The sequence below is a fragment of the Aquila chrysaetos genome, chromosome 2, assembly GCF_900496995.4.
Source record: "Aquila chrysaetos chrysaetos chromosome 2, bAquChr1.4, whole genome shotgun sequence".
NCBI classification, from domain to species: Eukaryota; Metazoa; Chordata; class Aves; order Accipitriformes; family Accipitridae; genus Aquila; species Aquila chrysaetos.
This window is the reverse complement of record NC_044005.1, coordinates 81,266,857-81,292,650: the sequence shown is the minus strand read 5'-3', so window position 1 is coordinate 81,292,650 and position 25,794 is coordinate 81,266,857. Positions and strand designations below refer to the sequence as shown.

Genomic DNA, 25,794 nt, shown 5'->3' with positions numbered 1-25,794 from the left:
CACTAATTGTCATGAGAATAAAAGTAAAAAATAACCAGTGCCTACGACTGAAAAAAAAAAAATGCTGATTTTGATTCCTGGCCTAACTGTTGGCATAAGCCGACTGTCTTTCTAAGCTCATGTTCACCTGACCCAGTGTGAGTTATTCATGCAGACTCTGTTTCTAGTCAGAGAGTAGAAACAGGCACATTGAGTGCCTGATTATTCCTCTGAGCTGTTTTAGATGGGTGAGGTAACAGATGCCAAAGAAAGGTCCGCTTCTCTTCACTAACTAAAAGAATCTAGGATGTCTAGCTCAGATACAGACATTTATATTGTAAATATAGTTATGTGAGACAAACTCCACTAGTAAGCAGTGAGGTACCAAAATTAACCTAATTAACCACATAGCAAATTAAAGGCCCCTCTAGAGTTTCAATTAAGTATTTTTTTAATTTAGGGTGGCAGGCTTACAGGCTTCTGTTTGTGTGACTGAAGACTTACTTTTAGCTTAATAGCACAAATACAATCCTAAATCTCAGAAAAGCAGAGGGTGTTCAAGCCTGGGAAACTAACTCCATGGGACTTAACTTCTTTTTTTGAAACTATGGTGAGAAATTTGACAACATCAGTTAAAGCTGCTGGTAGGTTTGAGCTAGGAAGAGAAGGAAATTATCCAATCTCTAGAGCTCACTTTCACAGAGTTACACCTTCGTACAGAGGGCTTAATTCAGGGAACTGCATACAGTTAATATTTGTATATAGTCATGCCCGGGAGTAAGTTATCACAGTTTGCATTCAGTGCTACCACAGCTGATTTGCTACCAGTAGTTGCTAACTAACTGTGATTGCAACACAGGTGTATCTTGACAAATCATACATTTTACAGATGAACTAATTAGAACTAGAACTGTTTTAAAATATTATCGTTGCTATTTTCTAGAGTCCTCTGCCGAGAAAGCTCAATACAACATTTTACAAATTTGCATGCAGAACTTTCTGAAGAAAGCAAAAGAACATGCACAAGAGTGACAAAATCTTTTAATGTGCATTTTTGTCGTATTAGAAAGTTCATAGATCTAAGCAAAGTATGTAAGAAAGTATTGTCTGCAACATAGCACTAGTGTTTGACTAAATATTGTCCATCCAGCAGTTCAGCCTAAGTATTTTTACGGTAAATTACACATTTGATCCAAAAGAAGGAAGCACTTATTTTTTGCACTGTTTGAAGTCAGAAGTATGTAAAGCTACCAGTGATGTGATGAAAGCACGTTTGTGGGGAGAATGTATAGGACTGTATGTTTAAAGGTTCATAAATAATTCGTCACATGCTTTAAAACTTCATCACAGGCATTCTGTTACTGTCTATTTGGTACATCAATACAGTTATTTACGTCTTGTGTCCAAGAAAGATGCAACTAATATCAGTGTTACGTTAAAAAAATGAAAAGTTAAGTTGATGCATGCTAGGGAAAAGTTACCAAATCAGTTTTTAACACTGCTTTTTCAGCTCCTGTTAAATATTAATTTCCTGAATCCTTCACACCCTGAAATACAAAGACTTGAAATATTCTTCTCACTAAATGAGTCTCATTAGGAATATGATTAATATAGGAAAAAAGTTGCAGTAAATTGCAAGGTTAGTTTGATCAATTGGTAGAGCAAGCACGGTCTCCTAGCCAATTTTATAGGCTGATGATAAAGAGAGAGACATTTTTCTTTTAAAATTACATGGTATAGCCTCACTGGATATCAGCCACAAGAGATAAGTCATGTGGGCACTCGCAAAATGCCTCATCTGAATTAGTAGTAAGGACACCAACACATATCACGTATCTTCACTCTGTGTTCACTCGGGTCTAACTTAAAAGCAACACAAGTCCAAAGTCTGTAAACACCTCTTATTTCTTATGTAAACAAATCGAAAGCCAAATACTTGCTTCTAGAAAGCTGAGAAAACGTGTTGTCTGATTAAAAACTATTCTTCTCACATTCTGCGTGTTTTTTTAGAAGATAAAGCTTCCTTCCTGTTGAGGGAAAACTGGATACATAGCACTGTATATCCATTAAAAGCATAATTAAAAAGACCACACCAGGAGTGACACCTTAGCTACTTAACCTGCTGTCAAGTTTTACTTTACTATCTTCAAACTGCTGTAGCTACAAAATTGTTGGAAAAACTGTATTACTTTATCTAGCAGTGAGTAATGTTCTCAGTGTTTTAGTCCTCCTATGCCCATGCATCTTTTTTTGCCTAGCACTCTGGTTAAAATAAAGCTCTCCTACCTGGTTTTCCAGCACAACTTTCCATTTTTACTGGTCTTTTATAAGGGCGTACTCTCTCAGGCAATGGATTTAAGTGATTTACACAGTGTTAGACCAAGGGGGAAGAAATGTCTGTGTCCCCCAGAGCAGCCACACTTTTAATCAAATATAGCTCATAAATCACATTTACAACTTTCAGAGCTCAATCAATAGGATACTTTATAGTCTGTAACAAAATTATCTGGAAAGAAGTAGAAGTACAAGAGGGATGTTACTGAGGGACCACACACATCTAGCCTCTGCACCCTGTCTGCCTTTGGGGATTAAACTGCCAATTTTAACAATGAGTGATCTGTCCCAGAACTCTAATGCATTTATAAGCAACGCATAGTTGGCTGATAATGAAGCATTCTAGGAGGCCATAATCAATAGTACCAAAGCACAGCAAGTTTCCCGTTCCACTTTACCCTAGTTTGGTGACAATTATTAATACTTTTCTCATCAAACTTTAGTTAAAGACTTTTGTTCTCACGGGCAGAAGTTTTCATGGCTTTGCTAACTCAACACTATTAAATTTCTCTGAAGCTCTCTCCAAGTAAGTCACAGAATACCAAGGACTTCTTAGTGCTAATTCAGTTACATGTCTTCCTTAGGTTCAATTTGCATATTTAATATAGCAAATTCTTCATCAAGTGTTTAATCTGTATACATAATACTGAACAGTCTCCTTCTATAAAATGTAGCAAAAATTACTGCATTACACAGTATTTCATCTAGGACTGACATACATAAGTCAATAGCAAGTTCTATAAATCACTGCTAAAATACCCGCATAACTTCAATTATGTATTAGATAACTTTCTCATAATTTCTGGAGTATGCAATAGAAAACAAGAACTCAATCACCTCACATTAGGTACTCCTTCAAAATGTGTTGCCTACTCGTATATTCCACTAATGACACAAATGCACTGTGTATTTTGTGTTGAAGATTTATTTGAACTTTTTTTCTCTGCGAAAGGCACCATGAGAATTCTTTTGCTCTGTGCTAAGAGCACAAATAACAGAAAGTATTACCTCGACCTCTTGAAGATCTAATGACTGCAGCTTTCATGAAATTATAAATGGCTTCCTGCAGCTGTTGTATCAATATTCAAATTGCACACATACTCCAGTGATACCAGGGAGTGCTGGCTAAGTGACTTCTAAGTGACAGACTACTCAACAGCAAGTTTTCATTCAGATGAAAATCATCTTAACAGACTGAGTTCAGCCAGCTTTGCCTTTCGTTCCTTTTTGAGACATCTGCAGAAAGTATTGGCAAATATCTGGATGATTTCAGGTTTTGAAGACAGAAGACTAGAAGACATTGAACACCGAAGATGTGAGAGCTCTTACCAGCTCTTACAGCATACAAAGGTTAAAAATTAGGAAATAGTACTGATGCACTAAGACTTTGCATTAAAATGTATTTCCATTATTATTTTCAGCAACTTAGATGGAAATTGTTTGTAAAGGCAGAAGACACAGAAAGTGCCATCGCAGCTCAGAAGTCTATTCTCTTGCCAAACTGCAAGTGACTTTTAATATTATGTCTATGAGGGATCATGTTGCCACTGATTTAAGACAGTTCCATAGGCTAAAAATGTTAAATGAAGGTCCTAGATGTGACTGGGTCTTTAATAGTTTTAAACACTTACCCTTTTTAATCAAAACCTTCAATAATTTTACTTTAAAGGAGTGTGGGAGAAAGCTGTCTGACAGAAAAAGTGAAGTTGATAGCAGCCAAATAATCTTTGACCAAATTTAATGCCAAACTGCTCTATTTCAGTTTTAATAAACTCTCTAGGATGAAAGGTGCCAAGGTCTCCCTGGTATCAGAAACCTCCTGAGGTATCTCCAGAAGTAACAGGAAAAGTATCCCTTATACTGCAGGTCCTATGGCTTTCTGATGAAAACAAGTGAGTGGGCTTGTGAAGTCTGTAAAAAGTTGGTTGTTTATTTCTAGACCTTCTTTGTTTTGGACCAGAGATTCAGGTGGAACTGTAGGATACTGAGGAGGAACAGGTAGGAGACCTGATGGGTGAGTCATGGCAAATATGATCTCGTGTCGGGGGCCAGCTTCCAGACAAACCCTCTTCTTGTAGATGGAGCATATGGCATATAATAAAATTACCGTATTGATCTTTTTTTCTATCATAATCAGAATCCTCTGACATGTAGCCATATATGAGAATGTTGGCAATAATGCCTTTCTGGCATTCCAGGGACAGCAATTGGATGGACATACAGAGGCCTGTCTGCATGATCTTGTGCAGAAAAATACTCACTAATTCAATTTCTATTTAAAGTTGGCAGGGCATGCATCAGATCTGGTCTACACGGCATGATGCTGCACTAATGCACACAGATGGTAGCCATTTTCCCAAATGTGTGAATTCCCATGCTAATAAAATCACATTATTTATGATTTCCTCACACACTGCTTCAAGACCAGTGATTTCTCAGACGAAGTTAGAGCATAACCATCTGCCACTGATCATAAGGACATGCATAGACTGGAGCAATCACGCAGCATCTGGTCAAAAGATAATTCAAAAGGCCAATAATGGAGACATAATCTGGAATATGATATGATAAAAGTTATCATATCACAAAACAGATGTATATTCTAGCAAGGCAAGTAACACTTATACCAAGCAGCCTGCATTTTCTTCTGATTTTAAGATTCTGAAATCTGTACCAAAGCAGATAAACTCTGAACTTAGATTTTTCTCAAGAGAAATCCCATATCAGAGCTACTATAGCTTTCTTAACATGTTGCATATATGTTGAGTATCCAACTTACAGAACGATGTTTTCTCTTGTATCAGCCAATCACCAAGGAAAGGTGCACCAAGATAAAGTTTTTTTAATTATGTGTGCAACTGATTCCATTAAAACTGAAGGAAATTGCCTTTATGTAATTACTAGACTGACAGGCATATTTTTTATTAATAACAAATAGGATTTGTTGCCAAGAATGAATTATGGATACTTGATGTGCATTGATAGTACTGATATAGAAAAATACATATTTTAAAATTGTTCAGTGCAAATGAATCCTCAAGGCTTTTTTGCACTTTAATGTCTTAAGTCTTCAAATCCAAGTAAGCTTTCCCTTGAGGAAAGAAATTTTCTTCTCGGAAAAGAGTGAAGAAAAAAAACCACTGATAATGTGGGAAACAAAATTAAAGGTGTGTGTTCTGTGAAACACATATAATGAACAGGATCCTTGAAAACAGATGGAGTATCTGTGGTTGGTCTTAAATACTGGGCAGTGGGTTTAAAACTGTTGATCAGAAATGCCTGCATCCACAATCTAAGGTTTCTACTCCCCAGCATTCTCATGAGAATGAGTTTGTCTGTGCTGACTGTCCTGTACTGAGTGAAGGAGACTTGGTTCAGCCTATGAAAACACAGCCTCTGCGGGTGACCTGCTGATCCATGGCAGAAAAATGGATTTGGAATTTACCCCTGTGGGACATGATTGCTGTCAGATATATTTCATTTAATGTGTGGAACCTGACAGATTACAGTACCTGCTAATTCATTGAGCCTCATGCTCTTTATGATACTGTATTAGCGTTCAAAGGCAGCTGATCTGAATTATCCCATGGTTAGAAAAGGACGTAGAGAAGGACCTCCTTGAGGCAGCCCTGGAAATCTTAAAAAACATCTAGATAAAGAATGGAAGAGTGAATTATCACTTGGCAAGTAGAATCACATCATTCTGACCCCACAAAAACTACAGAAGAATGTGCAGCAAGAATCGCAGTGAGGGAACAGAAGTCCAGGGTCATAGAGTGAGCCTGAGACTAATTTAAGAATATAGGAGAGCTTAATTTTTAGTCTCCTATGCTATTTAATAGCAACAGTTTCTCTGTCAAGCACTGAACTTGTCAGACTACAATAGAAAAAAATACATCAGTAACTGGGAAATCAGTTCCTTGCAGAGCATGCATGGAACTGCTTCTACTGTCCTGAAGTACTCTCCCTAAGCTACGCCCAGGAATAGGCTTTTGCTCCACTAAAGTATTGTAGGTTTACTTGGGGGTGGAGGCAGGGATGCTCTTTTCACTTCCTTATCTGATTGTTCTTTCTTTCCTCAAATACACTCTGTGTTGACTGAGAAACAGTCACATTCTTTGATGTGTGACAGTCTATTTTGCTTTCCTTTCAGTATATTTGGCTTTGTTATTTCTTCCCTTACACTGAACATTGTCTGTGCAAGTACCTCTTCTACTGTTACCATGAAACAACTGAATAGTTGGCTCCAGGAAACATTCTGCAGAGCTACATGACATCATCTTTCTCCAAAACATATCTCTTTCAAGTCAACTCTCTGGAAACTAATCTCTCTCTATGTTCCACCTTGGTGAGGGTTTTTTTCTTTGCTACCTTTAATTCAGCTTTATAATCCACTACGTATAGCCAAAGAAAACTATTTCTGTGGTCTCACCAGAGTGATTCAGGCTGTCTCAGAATATATGTATTATTCTTCCTCCCTAAATCTTTTCCCCCTTTCCTTTATTCTTATTGTAGATCTGATGTGACATGTACAGAGCACCAAGCTAAGCTGGGTGGTGGATTCTGTTCTCTGCTGTATCATGTATGTGATGGTCCAGCGGTCACAAAAGCAATGAAATAAGCAACAAGCTACTGCAGATTTTGCGAGAAGGTCTTACGGAACCAGCAGAAACACACGAAGTACTGGCCATAGGTTTTGTGGTCAAATATAGGATGAGTAAAGCACAGTAATTACTAATGTCAAATTGTAACATGAGTATTTGGATATACTTTCTGAAATAATCTCTGGCTGATAGTGAAGTTATTCAGCTTGTTATTCAAATTCTCCAATCTTTTCCTAACGTTGCCTCTTTAGGTGACCAATATGTTAACAAAACTTCAACTCCAAATTTTCATGAAATTTGCCATTCCACCTTCACCACATTCTATTAATTTGGAAGATCACAATGGCTGCTAATTCAATTGAGCCTCATGCTCTTTATGGTATCATATTAGCTTTTGAAAGCAGCTGATCTGAATGATCAGACATCCCAGGATTAGAAGAGGAAGTAAATAAGGACCTCACAACGCTAGGTAGTGAAGCACGATTGGAAACCTTACTGGTTTTATTCTACACATGCTGCTGTCCAAAAACATTAAGGGCAAAAGAAACATTTACAAACATTATGAAGACATTTGAAGGTTAACCCTTTCTCAGTTTTTGCTTTCCTTGTCATTCTTCTGAGTAGCTATTTAATAGTTATGCTGCTATACCTTCAGTCTGCTACAAAGTTTTCCATTTTCTCCCAGAATAAGAAATTTAAATGATAGCATAGAAAATATAAATGGAAGCAACAAAAATAAAGATCCTTTCCTAAAGATCCTTCCCCCCGCCAAAGGAAGAAACTTCATAGCTCAGTCTTTATTCAGTTATGACAACAGGGAAACATTCATGCTCTTTTAAGAAAAAAAGTCTAAGTTGGATTTGGTTGGACTAAATATGACTGGTTTTAGAATTGCACCCAGGTTTCTACCAAGAGAAAATACCAAGAGATAATTGAATTCAGATTTTGTTTAGGAAGTATTAGCTCATTTTCAAAGTTATTGTCATCATCATTTATAAATAACCACAAAGCACACTAAGTGTGTGCAGGTAGCACATAGAAGCAATGAGAAAACTGAAGGAGTATTTTAAGTCTAAGTATTTTTTCCACTAAGCATTTAGTAAAAATGTCAGTAGCAAAGAACCTCACTTTACCTTCTTCTCTCACCCACATTCTCTATTAAATGGGATGTGGTAGACAACAGTTCTACCAGCCTGACCTTCCCCCCACGAGCACATCTGGCCACCACCACCATGAATGCTTTTGCCACAGACCGCATCTCCTGCCGACGCGTGTGAGATGAGCAGGTCAGTCCCAACAAACGCGTTTGTAGGTGAGCGAGCTGAGCGACTGCTGCGTGGCTCAGACTGCCTCACGCAGCAGTGCTGTAGCTGATGCACAACATCCTTTCTGTATGCTTTTTGTGTATTATACAGATACACACAATAGCATATAACCAGTTTATTATTATTTGGGGGAACAAAGCCGGAAAAGAAATAAGGACATAATATCAATATTGCGTGGTCTGTAACATAACGTTAAGAAAGAAAAGGAGAAACAGTGTCGATCAGGTTCAGTAAAAAACATTTCTGTTATTAGCAAAGACACTACTTTTAATGACATTTCACAGTATTTCCATAGATGCCTTCAGCATTTTTCTCCATCACCTTTTCTTTTTTCTTTTTGGTAGGCAGACATTGTCTTATTATATCTTCTCTTAAAGACTCATGAATCAAATGTTAAGGGGGAAGACACTTTTTGTTAGGAGAGCACCTTTTAAAGCAGAAAATGAAAATAGCCATGTTATGAGCAAAAAATCATGGCATAGATAAATGAAGATATTGCCAGAACTTATAAAAATCTGAATGTCATGCACAATGAGTAAGCCTTATTGATTATTACGAGTAAGCTTCACCACTACTCATAGAGTCCTATATACTTTTGGCAAGTTGTTTATGTGAAAAATAAGATACAGCAATATAATAGTATAGTATTAAACTACTGCTTCTGTAACTGTAACAACTCAGCAGGATTTCGGTGTACCACTACTGGAGCCAGAAGAAAGAATGAAGAACATCTCTGTTCTGGAAATGCAGAAAGCGTATGATGCATTTTCAGAGGTAACAGAAAATGCAGACAAATGCAGGGGTTGGTAAGGTCCCTGCTGAAACCTCATTTTAACAGCAACAGCGTAGTAGACTACCTCTGCATGGAGATGAGATGATAACACCACAAGCTGCAAGAGTTTGTGCAAATGTCAAGTACAAAACATCAGTTTCCTTCCTCAGTTCTGAGTTTTTATTAGCATTCTCTGTGCCCAAGATTTTTTTCTTTATTCTTGTAAGATACCTTCAGCTGGATTAAGTATAATGCCGATGAATACTTTTCTTTATAACTCCTCATTTAATTTTGCTTTTCCAGATTAGTATTTCAAGAATATTTGCAGTGTTGAGCTGCCCTACCATGCCACCTCAGAAATCTGTCCTGCCTGCTGTTAAGGGTCACAGTAGTAGTTTCTTTATCCTGTTCCCCCCTCCTCTCCTTAAATGTCATCAACTTTTTAGCATATGTGACAGGGACCAAAGGCATAATCACCTTGTTAATGTACTTAAATCCGCGTGAAACTAACTCTTTGTTGTTTTACAAACAAAACAAAAAAAAGCAAGGGTGACCCTTGCATCAAACATATTTTGAGCCAATATTTTGGATCACAATGTTCTGTTTTGGCAAAATTTATTGTTACTATTCCTTTTAAATCCTTCCCCTCCCCAGCATCTCTGGATAAATTTCAGACCTTCAAGCATCAGCATCTTGATTATTCATGGAAATGTTCAGGCTTTAAATCTGGGCTGACATTCTTCCTTTTATTCTCAACTGCACCCAGGTTGGTCTCCAGAAATGTCAAAAAATGGGAGACTGATTCTGATCATCTAGAACTGAATTTCATCTTATCATTTCCTGTCTTGAGCCTGTCTGGATTCATCTTTAAAGGAAGAGATTTATGCAGTCTGCTGGGTTTCAAAGAGCAATGAATGAAATGTCCCTTCATATTCGATTTTTTTAATGCATGGAAATCCTTATTTTTTTGCACCTTTTCTATGCATTAATATTTTTATGAGTGATTTAAAATGCTTTTATATCAAGAGCAGAATTAACATAATAGGAGGTCCTATAAAACTCCTGTATAAGAATCTCCAGGAACAGAGAGGGTTACATACTGATTCTACTATGCTTTTAATAAGACACTTAGAAGTACACATATATTTAGTAGGAATACTCCCATCTTATGGGTTTTTTTGCTGTTAAAATAACAACTCCATAATTTAAACCTCAGACAAACCTGCAGTAATAAACCTTTTTCGTTTTGCAACTGCGCTGCAAAAAAAACTCCAATAGCATATTCCCTGTTATATGAGAAAATGTATGTGAAGAGACAGGTGTCCAATAGGGACCAGGCTTCTGCTGGAAAACTCTAAAAGAAACTTTAAATGCTGTACTTTGCCACATCATACATATTTTACTCATATAAATTTTTGGTTGATTTATGCTCTTTATTTTGATGAAGTTCACCAGTTGCTGAAGCAGATTGTTCATATGAATAAAAAGAAACAGTCACTGCAGCTATGATTATTTCCATAAGATAGTATTAAGAATAATGCCACGTGTTGGAAATATTTTTGGAAGTCATGAATCTATAGTTTTCCATTATGATTGGTAGATGCTAATAGGATGCTTGCCTTTAGTTTCTTGGTTTTATTTCCCCTATTTGCATATTTTCCATTGTATTCAATATGCCAGACTTTTAATTATTTATTTATAATACAGTGGTTTTATTTGTCTTCTATAGGGCTAAATAATTCATTAAGGAAAATTCTTGATACAGGGCAATACAATTCACATAGGAAAATTCTTTTCATTTATGCAATTTCCTGTTTTAAATGTGAATCTAACAGAAAGTAGAAATCTGACAGTAATTTGAATTTCTGTTTGGGCAATGCCTCAACTCTTTGCTCTTTTTGATGATGTATTCAATATTGTCACTAATTCCACTGAAACACAGGGGGACTCTACATGCTCCCAAGCTTTCGAACCTCCCACACAGTTGGCACAGAACCGATCTACACACATGTAGAATGTAACTATATAGGTATATTGTGCTACTAGGAAATTCACCTTTTGAATCCTGAATTTCCTGGGTAGCTAAAATGTTTTTGCTATATAATTACTTGCACATTTTATCACCAGAAACTGTTACTACAAAAATGTAAAGGAACTACAGTGGTGGGAAGAAAAACTGGCTTTTTATATTGTATAAGAGAAGCTGACTTCTTTTCCTCAAAGGCAGTTTTGCTGTCTGAGGAGCCTCAAAACAGTGACTTCCTAACATTTGTATCGTAAATTTTCCTCCCCTTTAAACAACAATAATTTGAGATTTTATGCAAACACAAGCACCGGTGTTCCATGAAGATGCATGAAAAGGAATGTGTCAGGCACTCCTCATTAGAAATCATGTGGGGTTTCGTCCTCCAGGAAAGGGCAAAGCCATTTCCTCTGTAACCACGTCACGTAAGTAGCCAGCATCCTCCCCAAATGACCCCTCGCTTTGGGAGGTGACGTGAGAGGACCTGCCAGTCGGCACGTCCCTGAGCAGGACGCCTTAGGGAGGTCCCAAGAGAATCCTGGTGTCCGCCTCGCACGCTCCGCTAGCTGAAGCTCCTGAGAGCGGTCTGGGAGCGGACCAGCAGCTGCACACCGTCGCATCCCGGAATGAAAATCCCCTCTGTTTTTAATCGCAGCATTCTTGAAATCAAAATGTCAAGGCAGCACAACATACCGTTATCCTAACTTGGTAACACAGGTGATTTCATTGGTAAAAGGCCTAACTAACTACTGTTTATTCTGTGCTATAAAAGCAAACCCAGTCTTCTACGTCTCTTTCTTACAGGCCACGTAATAAAGCTCAAAGACATTATTTAATACCTCACCTGCTTTATTACATGGTATTTCCTGTGGAAGAACGCAAATGAGTCAAGCTCAGAAAATAAGCATTGCCATACTGCCTGGGGAGACACATAACATTTCCGCAGATGACTTGATATCAGCAAATTAGCACCAACAGAACAAATGGCAGCAATTCAGGAGTTACTGAAAGAAGGTGTTTCCAGAAAATGCCATAAATGGAGAAGTAAAGGAAGAAAAAAAGCAAGTATTTGTCACCTATGCAACAATGGTTATCTCTGAATGAAAAATGACTCAAAGGAGCTGGGAGATTAGCAACTGAATACGTTACAAGCTTTAGAAACAATCAATTTTTATACCGACATTTTCAAGCGGAAAATGAAGGGAAGAAAGCTTGTTCCCCACAAATTCTAAACTCACCATTATTTCATTTTCTGTTATCTGTTCCTGTCCGAAATAGTGTTTGTTATCAAATTGTTTCAATTCTCCTAAAGATTACTATGACAAGAAAACTTTCATCCACATTAAAGAAATAGTGATTCAGAAGTCTAATGCTAGAAATGCCACAATTTCACAGGTCTGATCTACATGAGGAGGTAAGAGGTTTCTACTGCTTTTATCAATTGTTTTTCCCAGAAATAAAAGGGTATCTTCTTGAAAATTGCTTATCCATGCAAGCCTTTATAACAAAATGCTACAGCTATCTCATTTTTAATAACATACAAATGAAAAAAAAAAATCTTTCAACAATACTTAAAAACAATACTTAATTATTTTAAATGGCCCATGACTGGATGTGAATGGATGTGAATGCAAAACAGAGAAGGTACTAGCAAATTGACAATTGTTTAAAACTTTTCTATCACTGTTTTTGCTGTACTCTTTCAAAGCAACTAATGCCCAACAGGCTCCATAATGGTCTTTCCCAGAACAGACTTGTGAAATATATATCAACTCTCTGTTCAGTAAGGGAACGCTATAGCTGTATAGTATACCCTATAGCAGCAGACCCTATAGCTGTTCTGAAGCTCATGATTTGGGGGTAGGTGGCAGTTGCAATGATAAATAGCTTTACAGAGACGGGAATGCCAGTGACTAGAGCTGCTTGGTGCTTTGAAGAGCTCTTCCCCATCTCAACAAGCTCGCTCATTCTCATTATCTTCCCTCTAGGTATAACTAAGGTGTATCTTAAGCTTTCATTTAATCACATTTTAAATCTGGTCTTAATAATCATACAAAACTGCCACATTCCTTTACCATTTCATGAAGCCCTCTAGAAGGGTTTGAGATGTAGGTTGTTTTGAGCTGATAAAAATTTGAGCTGGTAAAATTCTACAAAACTGTTCAGGAGGGTGGAAGAAGAATTAGTTGAAAACTGCTTTGCCACTTCCTTGTGAACCCAGCTGCTCTTCCCTCAAAATCCTGGTTTTCCTTTGTTTTCAAAAACACTTCAACAAATTAACCCACATTAAAATAAAAACCTGATAGGTAGTAACTGATAAAACAAGATGTCAATATTGGATCAGAGATATTTTAGGCATCTTCAAAAACTTCTCCATGATTTTGTGAACTAAGAAGGAAAAAAGTAGGGACCATATGCTAAGTCCAGGTGATGGCACAGCTGATGTGATTACTCACAGACACGGGGTACCGTGAAGCATTAGCAAATAACACTTCACAAGGTTTGCCTAGTCTCATACCAAAGTGCAAGATTATATCCATGAGTGAAAGTGCAGAGAACGTTGAAGTTAATTTAGGTAATTCGTTTTTGCATTGCTCATCAAAATAGCACTTCTGTTGAGTTTTCTTGTATCAAGCAAACTGTATGGGAATGGCTGGCTATTTCCTACACAGGACTTTAAAATTGCTGTAATGGCAACTAGTGTATCAAAGCCAACATACACAGTTATTTAACTTCTGGCTAAATCCTTGTTTGTTCTTAACTAGCCTTCTGTGTTCTTAATTTTTAAATTTATCCTCTAAAAAACCATTCTAAATCTGAAGGGAAACCTTAATACTTTTTTCAAATCTAGCCCAAAAGCTAGAGAATGTATGTGAAAGTTTTACATACACAAATAAATGCATTTTGTGGGAAATCAATAGGTATCTCATGAGTTTAGACACTGGCTGTGGTTTATGACATCAAATTAATTATTGAAGTTTATACATACCTCTAAACACGTATTTTTTTCTGCTCACAGAGTCCTACAAGGTTATGAATCATTTTGAGGGAGGACAAAATGGGTGAAAGAACACTTGAACTCTGGAAAAACAGGATATGGGGTAACAGTGTCCTGTTTTTCTTTCTGGGTACCTCAAACTGAGACTTGAATGCGGAGGTGACGGCACCTCCTTCCTCACCCACACCTCTCTATACGATTCTCACTTCCTCAACCTTCTTTTTCATGGAAATTGTCAGAGACTTGTTTTAAATCATACATACACAGTATGAATATTAAGGAGCTAAATAGATCTATGACCTACAGGAGACATGAGATTGTTCTAAATATGGCTGAAACCACAGAAATGGGACCAATTACATTTCTTTTCAAAACCAAATACATAAAGAAAAAAAAAAAAAGCTTGTCTGAGATGAATGATACTAGTCAATGACACAAGTTAGAAATGTTAAGTTAGGAACAATGTCTAGAAAAGCTGCTAGTAAAAGAAACCTCTAATGTTTGGGGTGATATTATCAAGTATTGCTCAACAAATGAGGAATTCAACAAGTGTGTCCCAGGGAACAAATGTAGCAAAGTCTCCAGGTCGGGCTGCTGCAAGATAAATGCCTGTAATGGCCTCCCATTTCACTTCTGGTTTTGCAGCTTTGTCAAAGGAGTTGACCTTTAAGTGATGTACAGAATATACACAGGCAACATGTCAAATTAAACAGATTTCCTGTTTTTAACACATGACATTTGAATATTCTTTCTATTGAACAACTTATAAAACTTTTACAGAATACTAAAAATTTTGGAGGCTTTAAAAATGTTAATCTTATAATTAATAGGCAGGGACATACTTTCTCTGCACATGCAAGACAGTGATATTCCAAGCCTATTGCTATGAACTTTACAGTAATAGACAACCATCTGCCTTCATGCTAAAGCAGAAGCATTATGTTTTTTCCACTTGTGTGTAGGGATTTCACAATGAAGCAGATACAACAGCTTAGCTAATAAAGAATTGTTTCATGGAGGAAAGGACGATATATTTCATAGGAGAACAAAAAAGCTTATTTACCCAGAACGGAAAAAGAAAAAATGTAGCTCAGAGTACACCATCTACCCTTCGCTGTATTCCCTATCTACACAGTCTCCCCCTTCTATTGTATGACCTAGCACTCACTACTCAGTAATAAAGATAAAATTTACACTGGCAGCAAATTTTCTATGCTGCATTTAAAGTTAGAGTTTTCAAAATAAAGCTTGTAGCAACTTCTCATTTCCAGATAACTTTGGTAATTTGTCGGAAAAAAAAAAGGAAAAAACTGAAAGCAGTATTAAAGGGAACTGAGGCCTCAGATGGTTTCGCATATATACTTTAGACTAAATCCTCACTTTGTATACTTTGGCATATATCCAATGTTGATAGCTTCAGTTTGACTTTGGCAAATACACTGATTTGTATCCATAGTTTTCTATTTCCTTAGAAAAATGGAGATAGATTTCCACTTTTCAAAATTGTCATTTAGAGGCATTTCAGATATCAGAGGTATCTGATTGTTTAGAGTAAATACACTATGAATTTAAATAAACTGCCTTGGCCCTAACATATCCCTAATGACAATTATGACTTGAATATATTTCTTGTAAGGGCAGAACAACCTGCTGGAGTTTATGAGTTAGTTAAGGAGCAATTGAATAGGTAAATGCAATATTGCCTATAATAACATGCTATCAAGTTAAACCACATAACTGAGATAATGGCATTCACTTGCTTTCACTCTAGAAGATGGTCTTATACACTGTAAGAAATACACAGTTGTTACTAAGAGACTAAAAGTGGTGTATCTTAACCTAGAGATGAAAGAAGCAAATGCACGCATTCTAATGAAGCCAAGATACCTACACGGGATTGGCAGGTAAGACCCTGTGGTATGCTGTGTTGACTGTTACTATGCCAGTTGAGTCTACAATATATTTTCTTGCTGAAATTTAATTAATGGTAGGTACAAGGTAAATCACTAAGATGATTAATAAGTATATATTATGAAACGTATGGGTATACGTTACACCATGATTAAAACAGATCGCAGCTATCTTTAAGGAGTCAAGAGACAATTTCCTTGATGGGAACAAGGTTTCTGGATTGCATACACGATAATTTACTTTCTCCCTTACAAGGTCTATAGTAAATAATTATAAAATGAGTACAAATGCTCGTATCTCCTGTAATTATGAGTTCTCTCCAGACTTCTTGAAGAACTGATCCCTGAATATCGAAGGTTTACGATAGTTCAGTTGGGCAATTTCTGGTCTCATTACGCTAAATTACCAATCTCGTTGCAACTTTAGGATTAAATAAAATCACATCATGCTTCAGTTACTTTTCACCCGCTAAATACAGGATACATCAAATCTGACCCTGATCTATAAAAGATGCAGTGTGACACACACGCCCCGGGCTGCAGCCCCGGCCGACCCAGGAGCGCTAAGCACGAAGGAGGTGGCTGTTCCCTCTATTGATGGTGGGGTTGTAGAGGGTAAAAGCAGAGCTCTGTGACAAGAGCAACTCCTGAATTCGTCTCCTCCACACAAAGGGAAAAAGAAATGTTCTTCTCCCAGTGCCAGAACTATTAAAAGACATCCTATGCAGAATAATGGATCGCTGTTAAAACCTCCTCATCAAGCATGCCTGCAAGCTTCAGCAAAGCAAATAGCATCTCTTCCAATTTTAGGAAAAAAGAGAAGATCTCTCATGGAAACTAGACATCCAACCCTTAAAAGGATGATAAGATTATACAGCTGAGGTTATATCCTCAAAAGGAGCTACTTGTTTCTGTTCTTTTTTAAAGCTTGGATTCTGATTTTATTGAATGGAATAGTTACCCGTGTGTCTAACGTAGGATGCTTCAGTCCTAATCATCAGAGATTTGGTTACAGCTGCAACTTATTCTAATAGTCTCCTGCTTTTAATCTGTTCTTCAGGTAGTCATAATTCAGTCATATTTTCACACATCATTTTTGAAACAAAGTCACAGAAAGAGAGAGAAGGGGACCCCTTCATTTACCCAGGTAAGACAAACGTGAAATTCCCTTGGAAATGTAGTTGGAAGACAGTCCACTCATCCCATTTCAAAGAAGAAAACAGCTTAGGATGATGTATTTTTGAATGAGCAAGTCAAAAATAGCTGTGTCAGTCAATGGACCGGAAGGTACTTCCACCAAAGTCTGTGGCACAGGGAGGTAAGTAAGTACTCAGCCCAGGTAATACAACTCCGGCATAGATTACGTCAGTTTTCATTAAAAACGCCAAACCGCAGAAGACTCCTGGGGTCTGACAAGTCACCTGGAAGGTAAGACTAGGTCAGAAGGCGGCAGCAATCGGACACCGCTGGAAGTCCAGACAATGTGTCACCCAACAGCGTGCTTCTGCATATACGCTGATACGGCCTGTTACCACGGGATGTCTAGCAAACTCCTGCTGAAATTTAACATGGCTTACTCCTGGCAAAACCCTTGGGAAAAGCCAAAACCTGCTCCCATCCAAAATACCATCAGCCGATGATGCTGATACAAAGGATGCCAACTGCAGTCTTTGGAACACAGAAGGGAATTCTGGCACATGAAATGTATGTAAACAGAGAAAACATTTTATTGAAATATTGAAAATAGTTCACTGAAACACACACTGAGTGGTAACTAAATCTGTTATCCTTGAAGAAAACCTGCTTTTTTGGTTCCGCTATTTTATGCTGCAACTTGCACAGCTGCCATGTATTGAAAGCAAGTGCAAAGAGTATGCCCAGATACCAAACACATAGAAGATACTCACAGAATTCGGTTTTAACACTGACAATTTGAAAATATATTATTTAATTTATTATAAACTTGGGAAAGGCTGGAAGGTGAAATATTCCCTGATACTTAAGCAACGCATGACAATTTTTTTTTTGAGCTCACAGTTATTGATTGCTTTCATGTATAGTGAGTGTAACGACCTACCTTCAGACATCAATACAAGGTGATGTTAGCTCAGATACACCGGCAGTCTGGCAAGGGCATTTTTTACTTTAGTTGCTTGTATTTCATACTATGGGAAGTTCATCTGGAGGATGTTACAGTTATATAACCATAATCTAGACATTTTTTTTTGTTCTTTTCCTGTACACCAGTAATGCCCTTTAATACTATGAGAATTATCCACTGCCATTTATAACCCACTTGTACCTTAAAAACTAAAACAGTTTTTGAAGCCAGCTATAAAATCTGTCATAGAAAAATACTTTCTGAAAAGCAGTAATGCAAAATAATTAATATTACAAAACAGAAATCTTGATCAGTTTGTCTTATAGCCTTGGTTCTTTTTACAAAGAAAGCAAGATTGTTCAAAGAATTATTTTTTTATTCAAATTTTGATTAAATTATGTTCATTTGACTAATCTGTGCTTTATGAGCAACAGTGGTACAAGAGAAGTATAAATGAGCTACAGAGTAAAAAAAGCCTTTTTCAACAAAGGACCAGCCACAGGGGTGAAAAAAACCCAATCTGTAGAAATGGAAAACATATAATCTTTTGAGGAAATCTCCATATTTTCGTAAGTTAACTTTCTTCTGTCCCAGAAATACTACGTTGCATAACAGGCATTAACACTGTGCACAATTTGCACAAATAATACAGTATTTTTTTCATTAACTCAAGCCTGCTATTAGTGTGCCTGACTGCTATCACCTATTTCTACGCTGCAAGTAAGTATTATTCTAAATAACTCAATGAATCTACTCCTGAGTTACCAAGAGTTACTGGGATGAAAAGCAGAGAAACATGATGATTATTATCACCTCTCCCCCTTTCCCAGCTTCAAAGAAGCCTAAGACTTGCATTTCACAACTCATAGAGAAAGAAGGAACCACAACTACCTTTTTCGCAGAACCGACCGGTGAAGTGCAGCGGGCAGTCGCACTGAAACGAGGCGGCCCCGGTAGGCAGAGCGAGAGGATGACAAGTCCCTCCGTTATGGCACAGTCCTTCCTGGCATACGGATGGCAATTTGGGGGAAATCTGAGAGGCCACAACAGGCTCAGGCAACTTGGGCACATCAGAAGAAACCACAGGGAATGCTGTTGACGGATGTGTGGATACAGGAATCCTGAAAGGAGAGAGACAACATATCAAAACAAAAAACCCGCAAGACCTAATTTTGCCACTACACTTCAGCTTCACTTAAAACCAGTAGGCTTTTTTGTTTAGAAATTCAGATTATATTGAAGAAAATGTGAGTACATTAGTAATTCCCAATCGAGTCCCCATCCTGAAATCCAGCAAAAAGATAATGAAGATGTTTTTCCCTGTGAGGGAGCAAGAAATAACCTCCACGCACATACCACAGTTTGTACGTGCTCTCATAATTCCTTTTCGGTGGATGTCAATGACGGAGTGATAAATAAATATGTCTTGTATTATTAAATATTTTATTGCTTGAAGTTACCAAGTCTCGTACGGCTGTTCTAGAAGACATGACTTCCATACAAGTAGATTAAGCATGCGCATGCAGAAGGAAAATGCTGTAGTACAGCAATACAGTATCTTTTCAGTATCTTTTAATTCACAGAAATAACTGGGGCGAGGGGGGGGGGGGCGGGGCAGAGAGAAAGTGAGGAGTTTTTGTTTTCATTTTTCCCCATGAATTTTCTTCTTCAGAATGACATTATCTCTCTTCTCAATTTTTGAGCTCTCACATTAACTACTAGACTGATATGTTAATCAGTTGCCTGCTTTTTAATTATTTCCTATCTCAAAGTTGCTAGAAATTAGTTAGCAATACCACCTGTTTGTCCTAATTATCAACTCTGCTTATTACTGCTTTTTGTTTTATCCATAGAGCCCAAACTTGTGACTCACTAAAACCATACAAATGTAAGGCTATCTATTTACCAACCAGAACAACTTATGTGCATCACACAAATATACTATGATGAGGGCAAAGCAAAAGAATCAAAAGTCACAAGAAGATTCATGAATATTTAATAAGATTGCACAATTAAAAAACCTGTTTTCAGTAAATTTTACATAAGAGATAGTCATTCTCCTTTCATTTTATGAAGTTCAAAAGGTTCTACTTTTTTCCAGAAAGCAACTTCTAATTCTGAAATGTGGCACCAGTAACCTAATAAATTACCTTAATATTTTTACTTCATTGGTAATTTTAAACTTTCTGAGTATTTCTCTTATGTCTTAATGTTGTGCAAAAAAAATCATATAAGAGAAAGGGAGATTAGGTTGAACTGAAATGTCACTAACATTTTGGCCAAAACAGAACATAGAAATTAAATACTTCATACAATGGTTTACAGGCGTCACGTGGGGAAAGTCAGGATTTTTGGCAATGTGTTAAACAGCAACAGCCAAATTGTTACTTATTTTGGTAAAAATAATGGTATAAACCTGCTTTACAAAAAAAAATCATATATTGGCCCCTGCTGGACCCTCCCCTCTCTCCTTGTCACCTGCTCTTGTAGCAGCTAAAACTTCTGCTTCACCATGTTGTAGAGGTTGGAGTATGTCTTAAAAAGAAGCATTTGAAAGGGATGATGCATCATGAGAGCAGAGTGTGATGGCAGAAGTGAGGTTGGATGGGGACACAGCGGTGGGATGGGACACCTTCAGTGGGACTTTGCATTCACGCCAGGCATCCGTCTTCTGAAAACTAGCTTCCAAATTTTTTACATGTCCCATTTAGTCATGACAACCTGAAAACTGATTTTAATAATTTAATTTTTGGAATCCATATTTTAGAAAATACTAACAAACTTCGTAATATTCTGAAGGAAAACCATATAACACATCCCAAGTAAGTATGTTGTCTGTAAATGTCACTACTGAAAAATCAGTTCTCTGAATTATCAATACAGCACCTGTACAAAGAAAATGATACACGCGGAGAGGCAGGTAGGAAGGAAGGAAGCTGGACAGAGGAAGGACAGAAATAATTCAGGACAAAGTAATACCGACGGAGACCCAGAGAAAGGCACTGGAATTGAGAAAGGAGCGGAGCCTGGAAAAGAACAGAGGGGACACAGGGCTTATGTGATGGCAAAGAGGAGACGCGCAGAGCAATAACGGTGAGGGGGGCATTAGAAGAGGATACTGAGGCAGGGACGCAGACTGCATCCAAAACATAAGGTAGCCAAAACACACACACGCTAGGGTGGTTAGAAATGAGGATACAGGGATTTCAAGGCAGTTAAAAGCCATCCACTTTATACGAGAGAGAAGCATCCAAAAAGATGGCAGACCACAAGAAGGCTGAAAACTAATCCCTGAAAGATTTTGGAGGCTGAGGACTTGCTAATAAGAGGCTTGGAATTTTAAGAAAATAAGTGACTTCCTGTTTATTTCCATTTACACGAATAGAATAACAACATTTCCATTTATACGAACGGAATTACAACAAAGAAATTGCTGGGTTTATAACCATCCTTTTCTCCTAAGGGAAATAACTAACATGATCTTCGTATAGGCTATTCCACTCATAGCAGCATTAAGAGTGCATCACTGTGTGTGTTACCTTTTACCAGGCTAGCACAGGAAACTAAAAATGCTTAGTCACTGCTGCTGAGATTACAACCACTGATTAAAAAAAAAAAAAAAATTAATATCTTCATTTTCTCCCCAAACATAACATAAATATTTGAGAAACTCTGAACTAATCGTAGGGTTACATAAAGAATCAGACATTTACAGAAGAAATTTATTAGGAGCTATTACTTGGATTTGGAGTTGATTTTTCTGTTCCTTCTGAAAAATAACCCCAACAAAAAATAAATAAAACTTGGGGAAGAATCAGGGCATAAACTAAGGTCTCACTGCTAGCTATTAGAGAGACCATTTCTTTAATGACAAATAATCCTCTAGATGACCACTGCAAAATCTACTCCTCTGAAGCTGGTCACAGCTGCCGTCAGGGGTTGAAGGAGAGGGCTATCCGCCCGACTGGCAGGGCGCGCATTCTCGCGTTGGCTGCAAGCACTGACTTCCATCCCTGGAAGCTGCACATCCCCCTTCTGACGGGGAGCTACTGTTTTTCTCTAAAATAGAATCACAGGAGCGTGCTTCAAATGAAACTTTATGAGCGCAAGCAACCCAGCCTCGCTTCGTTTTTTGGTTGACATTCCAACCCGTGGAGAAGAAAGAAAGGACAGCTCCCCGACAGGTTGATTTCTCCCCGGTTCACTCGCTAATCTTTTGCAGGGCGTCAGCCTTTGCAGTATCGCTCTGGATGTTTTCCTTCCAGACGGTGCCAGCACCGGCTCCGGGCGCCCTGCGGCCTGCCGCCTTCCCGCGGGAGCGGAGGAGAGCGCTCCTGGGCTGGAGCGGGCGGAGGTCCGCGGGCGCGCTCGCGAGCCGTTCACGCCGCTGCTGCGAGTGAGCCGCGACCTCGGCTGGGCGCGGTTTCGCTGGAGCGGTGATTTGAATAAAGAGCCGGCGAAGGGCTTGAAGTAATTTAGTAACTGAGGTGTTAGAAGTTTTGACAAAGCGTAACAAAAATAAATCGGGCAAAACTCGATTCACTGATACTACACAACAAGGCCACCGTTTTCTGGGTTTTTTTCTTTTCGGTTCCCCAGCTCTCAGGTCAATAATGCACACGGAGATCTCGTAACTTGCTGCAAGCATCAACACGTTGTTCTTAATCTTAAGATGAACTCAAACATCTGAGTTTTAAAGGCCTGTAACCTTGTGTTTCATAGCTGTGAGTATCTAAGTTTGAAATGCTTGACTAAATATAGATGTTAGTGCAATCGGAAGTCTTGTTTCTTTTATATTACATTCCTTACCACTCCAGGAGATGTATGATCACCTGAACGGCCCGAATATAGCACTTAGGGGTCATGCTCGATCTTACGTCGTTAAAACCAAATGACGTTATGTGCTTAAACCAAAATTACACACAGCCCAACCCACGGTGCTCCCCGCTCCCCTTTGCTCTCCTCCTCTCTTCAAAAAGAGCTGGCAACTATCAAAAAGTTAAAATCCCAGCTGGGAGGCCGGCTGCGCGCTGAGCCAGCAGTGCGGGGGCTGAGCCGGGTGTCCCTGGCGTAACCCCCCCGCCGAGGGAGCTGGGACTGTTCAGCCTGGAGAAGGGAAGGCTCGGAGGGTCCTCTGAAGTTGTAGAGATACCTGCACGGGAGGGGAGGGCAAGAGATGGAGCCAGACTCTTCCTGCTGGGCGGTGGGGCAAGGGACACAAACTGAAATGCAAGAAATGCCACCTAAATAGAAGAAAAAAACCTTTTTTTTTCTTCGTAGGGGTGATCTGTCTGTATAATGGACTTCAAACTGAGACCTGCAAAGAGGGGAAGCTTGTCCCCAAAGTAATTCATTCTCAGGCGGATGGCAGCCATGTCTACAGAAGCACTCTGACATTTTTCCATGAAGCAGGGTGCCGAGACATGCAACGGCACAGGAGTCCCAATGATACGATAACATCTCCACTGCCTATATCTTCTGGTTCTTACGCACTTAACATTTTCTTACTGAAGTAATGGATTTAGCTTTATCTGATATGAGTGCGATAAGGAAGTTTGTATTTTTAGCTTGTCAATAAAGTAATTTGTGCTGGGAAGCAACTGCTTTTATTTGCAGTTTTCTTCGGTGGAGCAGTGTGTACATGGCATTTTTTTTAGGTTGTGACAGAATATTATTTTAAGCAAATATTTCAGAATTTGAAGCCAAAACAAAGATTTTTCAAGGGCATTAGCATGCATGGTAGAATATAATTTCAGAACCTTATGAAACTGAAAACAACTGCACTTCATGAAAGTGTTGGTTTAAAGAGGAAAAAAAACCCTAGTACCTTGCATATAATTTGGCAAGAATGAACAAAGCCTTTTACAGGCTGTTTATTTCACTGTTCACAACCATTCAAGAAGAATACTTTATGTGGCATTTCACTGATTTCAATGAATCCGCAGAACAGTATATCTGTGCACTTACCCTAGTGGAGAAACCACTTAAATCACTCGACACAGTAATTGAGAAAACATTTTAAAAGATTATCAGAGAGGGATTATTTTTGTTCAGCAGTTTATATCTGAATCTTATTTCCTCACGCATCCGAGTCTTTGTTTGATTTGGAAGAATCAGGTGTCTGTTTTCCTAATTGAGATGACTTATGATCAGCCATATCTCTTTAAAAAATTCAATTCTCAGTGTATGTTCCAGGCTACGAGCCCAGCTTCTCCCTCCTACTAGGCACAACATTTGGTAGCAGAACTCAGTGATACTGTAGTCGCAGCTTTCCATTTAAAAAATCGCAGTTGGTATAACATCATTTGCAACTGCTTTTGCACACACAGCATCTCATTTAATGGTGCAAACTCTTAGCAATGCAAATAATATATTCAATATACAATGCAGCCAAGGATGTGAGAATGCAATTAACAGATATAATGAAGTTCATGAAAGCTCAGTTTACAGATCCAAAGAAAAAATTATGAACTCCGGGATGCATAGCAGTGCCAGATATGGGAAGAAATGTCAGGTATGGAAAGATAGGTGCAAGGGGAAAGAGGGAAAGGAAATACACATACTGAGAGACATACTCCTGTTCTGTTTGCTTTAAAGTATGTAGATTCCATAGACTTTGCAACAGATAAATAAGTTAATATGACACAGAATTTGCAGCAACAATACTTAATGTTGAAAGTTTAATAGCAAAAGCCTTCCTAAACAAGACATTAAAGTGAGTTTTCCTTAGATGATATTTGAAAAAAAACCCTCTCAGTCCCTAAGTTTACCACATGATAAATAATGGTTTTGCTAGAACTGAATTTCTGTACCAAATCCAGTCCTCTTTTTCCTTGGCTTGCTTGCAAAAGTGAGCGAGCATTGAATCTTTCAATTGTTCACAGTGATCTTTGCTTTGGCTTGGTTTTGCTGTTTCATAGCCCTCCCCATCCTCCCTTATAAGCTCCTCTTGACTTTCTTTTATCCAAACATTAAACTCAAAAAAAGGAGAGCAATCAAAACTACTGAGCACTGAGTGGACCAATGTGCAAATCTTAAACTTTCTGAAGTTTAAGCAAATCTCGAATCTGCCTGAACTTCAGCTTTCCATTTTACATTTAGTCAATAGTCACAGTTAGAAAACCTCTTCCCAGTTTCATCTTAGCTGCTGTTTAGAAAAACAGCACTTTAAATGCCCGAGTACTGCATCTTTTTGTTGATTTATGCAACTACTTTTGTTTCTTGAAACTAGTGGCTTTGAATGGGAAAAATACTTTCACTCCCTCCTTGAAGATTCTCTCAGCAGATCAGAAATGTTTTTTTTAACATGGCACTGTAGTTGTCCTGAAAAACCTCTGCAAGATTAGAATATAACCATTCTGTCCCAGTCCTAAAAGGCTGAGGAAATTGTACTGGGTAAATTGAGTTCCTGTAACAGAGATTGCTGAGAGCTATCTAAAAAATCACAATTCCAGAATGGAGTCACTGCTGTTTACCATAAGCTTCTATCTAGCTTCAGGGGCTGAAGACATTCTACCACGTCAGTGATGCCATCCATAATTTAGACTCCAAAATGTAAGATCTACCTATGGAATATTATTGCACAATGTGTCTGTGAGGGATAAAGGAGAATCACTTCTAGATCCTGAACATGCAATTGATTTCCTAAGTAATAATTCACCTCAGGCAAGACTTCTGCATTGTCATTCTCAGGACTGTAGTAGCCAAACCTTTGGTCTTTGCCCACAGGGAAGATTCTCCAGATGGCT

At 38.2% G+C, this 25,794-nt stretch overlaps 1 protein-coding gene across 2 annotated transcripts in view; it reads right to left on the bottom strand.

Moving 5' to 3' along the window:
* EYS (eyes shut homolog) overlaps nucleotides 1-25,794 on the bottom strand; it is a 1,018,924-nt gene that overhangs the window by 196,969 nt on the left and 796,161 nt on the right. For both annotated transcript variants that reach the window (XM_030007184.2, XM_030007189.2), the window contains one exon: nucleotides 18,938-19,167. In XM_030007184.2, the coding sequence (XP_029863044.1) occupies nucleotides 18,938-19,167 (230 nt within the window). The remainder of the gene's footprint in view (nucleotides 1-18,937; nucleotides 19,168-25,794) is intronic.